We start from the raw sequence: 3,007 nt of genomic DNA, 5'->3' as shown, positions 1-3,007 counted from the left end.
AACCAGAATACAGAAGGGGCTCAAATGACTCAATTGCAAAAAACCAAATAATCAGATTAAAAAATGGCCAAAGATCTGAGTAGACAATTCTCAAAAGAAGACATACAAATGGCTAATGGGTATATGAAAAAATGCTCAATATCACTAATCATCAGAGAAATGCAAATCCAAAACACAATGAGATGTCATCTCACCCTAGTTAAAATGGCTTTTATCAAAAAGACAGGCATTCATGAATGCTGGAGAGGATGTGGAGAAAGGGAACTCTTGTACACTGTTGTTGGGAATGTAAATTAGTACAGCCACTAGAACAGTATGGAGGTTCTTCAAAAAACTAAAAATAGAACAACCATAATCTAGCAATTCCACAACTGGGCAATTCCAAACAGAAAGGAATCAAAATATCAAATAAATATCTGCACTCCCATGTTTATTGTAGCACTATTCACGATAGCCAAAATATGAAATCAACATAAGTGTCCGTCAGTGGATGAATGGATAAAGAAAATGTGGTATATATACTCAGTAGAATATTATTCAGCCATTAAAAATAATGAAATCCTGTCATTTATAGTAACATAGGTAGCATTGGAGGACATTCATGTTAAGTGAAATAAGCCAAACATGGAAAGACAAATATTGCATGTTCTCACTCATATGTGGGAGCTAAAAAATGGATCTCATGAAAATTATGAGATAAATTGGTGGTTACCAGAGGCAAGGAATGGTAGCAGGGAAGGGGGGATGAAAAGAGGTTGATTAATGGATACAAATATAAGGTCAGATAGAAGAAATAATACGTATTGATCAATAGATCAGTAAGGTGACTATAGTTAACAATAATCTACTGTACATTTCAAAATAGCTAGAAGAGAATAATTTGAATGTTCTCAGCATAAAGAAAAGATAATAATTTAAGGTGATAGAAATCTTAATTACCCTGATTCGGTCTTTACATATTATATGAATGTATTAAATCACTTGTGCCCTGAAAATATGTTCATCTATTATGCATCAATAAATAACTAAAAAAAAAAAAAAATAACTCCAGACATGGTCAGATATACTTCGAGAGGCAAAATTGACCCCAGTTGAGAGCCACTGTATTAAATAATCTATACAATCAATTTCAAAGTATAGAAAAAGTTGGAAATTATTCAACAAATTATACAGAGCTAACCCAATGGATAGTAAGGACAAGGATGGTGAAAGAAAAGAAAAATTATAGATCAATCTCAGTAATGAACATAGATGTAAAAATCTTAAATAATTAGCAAACCAAAGTTAGCAGTGTAACAGTAAAAGAATAATATATCATGGCCAACCCAAATGTGCATTGATGGTCCAGTATTAGAAAAATCTATCAATGTGATTCACTACAGTAACAGATTCATAAAATATTTTAAATAATTTAAAATAAAATATTTTTAAAAAATGATAAAGGGGCGATTTGTACTTTCATATATCAACATATTCATTTTTTTGCTTCTTTCATTGAGGCATAATTCATGCCCCATAAAATTTACCTTTTTAAAGTATAAATTTCATGCCTTTTAGTATATTTGCAAGGTTGTACAACCATTGCCGCTCTAATTCCACAACATTTTTATCACCCAAACATTTTAAAATATTATCAAAACACAGTAATTTTATCATTGTGGTGCAGTAAAAGACAAATTAATCAAAGGACTACATCAAAATAAAAAACTTATATATGACAAAAGACACTAACAAAGTTAAAAGACAATGACAGAATGAACAAAGAATTGGTATCCAGAATTCATAATATATAAAGAAATACATAATGACTCTTAAAAATTAATAAAGAGATAATAAAATGGGCAAACAATAAGAAGGCAATTTACAGGAAAGAAAAGGCAAAGAGTCACTAAACATAACAAGATGCCTGACCCCAGTAGTACAAGGAAATGCAGATTAAACCATTGAAATACCTGTTTTCACCTCTCAGATTAGCAGACATTAAAGCATTTGGTAATATCTAGTGAGGTCAAGAATAGTCAAAGTGTAAATTGGTACAACCGCTTCAGAGGACTGCTTCAAAATAAAAACGTGTATACTTAGCAATTTCACTTCTTGGCATCTACTCCATACAAATATTTGAGATGCTCGTACAGATACGTATGCCAGGAGGCATATACAAACATGTATAGTGTTTAAAGGGTACATGGAAACAGTAGCATCACTTGTTCTTTAAGGGAGGTTAACACTTTTTCTGATAGTCTAAAAGTGTGATAAGAGGGCAAAATTAAGACCACTGTCTGTTATAACAAAAATAACTGAGATAAATTTTCCTATTAAAGCAAAGATATTTTCATTTTGAGTCAAATAACAAAAATCAGGGACTCTTCAAAATGACTCAGGGAGAATGAAAGACTTAGAACAAACATTAATAAAGCAATGGTTTAGATATTAAACAATTTAAAGTTAAAAGTGGAATATTAGCTCTTTCATATGTGTATAAAAAATTTTGATCTTTTAATCTGTAATTTTGCCTTACTGTGTTCAATTTGAGAAGTTATAGAGGATAGGGGGACATGGAAATCAGGTAATCAGTTGGAAAAATGGCAAGATTCACTTGATTAATCATGAATGTGAATGGTATAAAATTTAAAAAGGTTTACCTTAAATGTAGAAATACTGCCACGTATAGTTATTATGCTTATTAAAACCATCAAATTCCTTGACAGTCTTAAACATTTTTTGTTCCCCAGTATTTTACTTGATGTTTTTTGTATGTAGTGGTTTCAGTTAATGTTTGTGGTTATAGATATTGATAATGGTGATGATGAGGTGGATGAAATACTAAGGAAATAAGGGAGTCCTGAGTAGCTATGGCAAGTAAAGAAGTCTTTATTGTTTTTTGTAGCCTAGTCTAATGCTTAATTTCTTTCTTTCAGGTATTTAATGATTCTGCTGTGAATAAGCATTCAAAATGTTCACAAGTTATGGCTATAAAAAGTTCACAAAATTTTATGCAATTCAGGTA

At 30.9% G+C, this 3,007-nt stretch overlaps 1 protein-coding gene across 1 annotated transcript in view; it reads left to right on the top strand.

Annotated features, from left to right (window-relative positions):
• LOC105819720 (chromosome unknown open reading frame, human C14orf39) overlaps positions 1 to 3,007 on the top strand; it is a 48,331-nt gene that overhangs the window by 22,211 nt on the left and 23,113 nt on the right. Inside the window, exon 12 of the mRNA XM_012656028.1 lies at positions 2,919 to 3,004. Within this exon, the coding sequence (XP_012511482.1) occupies positions 2,919 to 3,004 (86 nt within the window). The remainder of the gene's footprint in view (positions 1 to 2,918; positions 3,005 to 3,007) is intronic.

This window comes from Propithecus coquereli, unplaced genomic scaffold (assembly GCF_000956105.1).
Source record: "Propithecus coquereli isolate 6110/MARCELLA unplaced genomic scaffold, Pcoq_1.0 Scaffold5, whole genome shotgun sequence".
Classification (NCBI taxonomy): Eukaryota; Metazoa; Chordata; class Mammalia; order Primates; family Indriidae; genus Propithecus; species Propithecus coquereli.
This window is presented reverse-complemented; position numbering and strand designations above follow the sequence as displayed.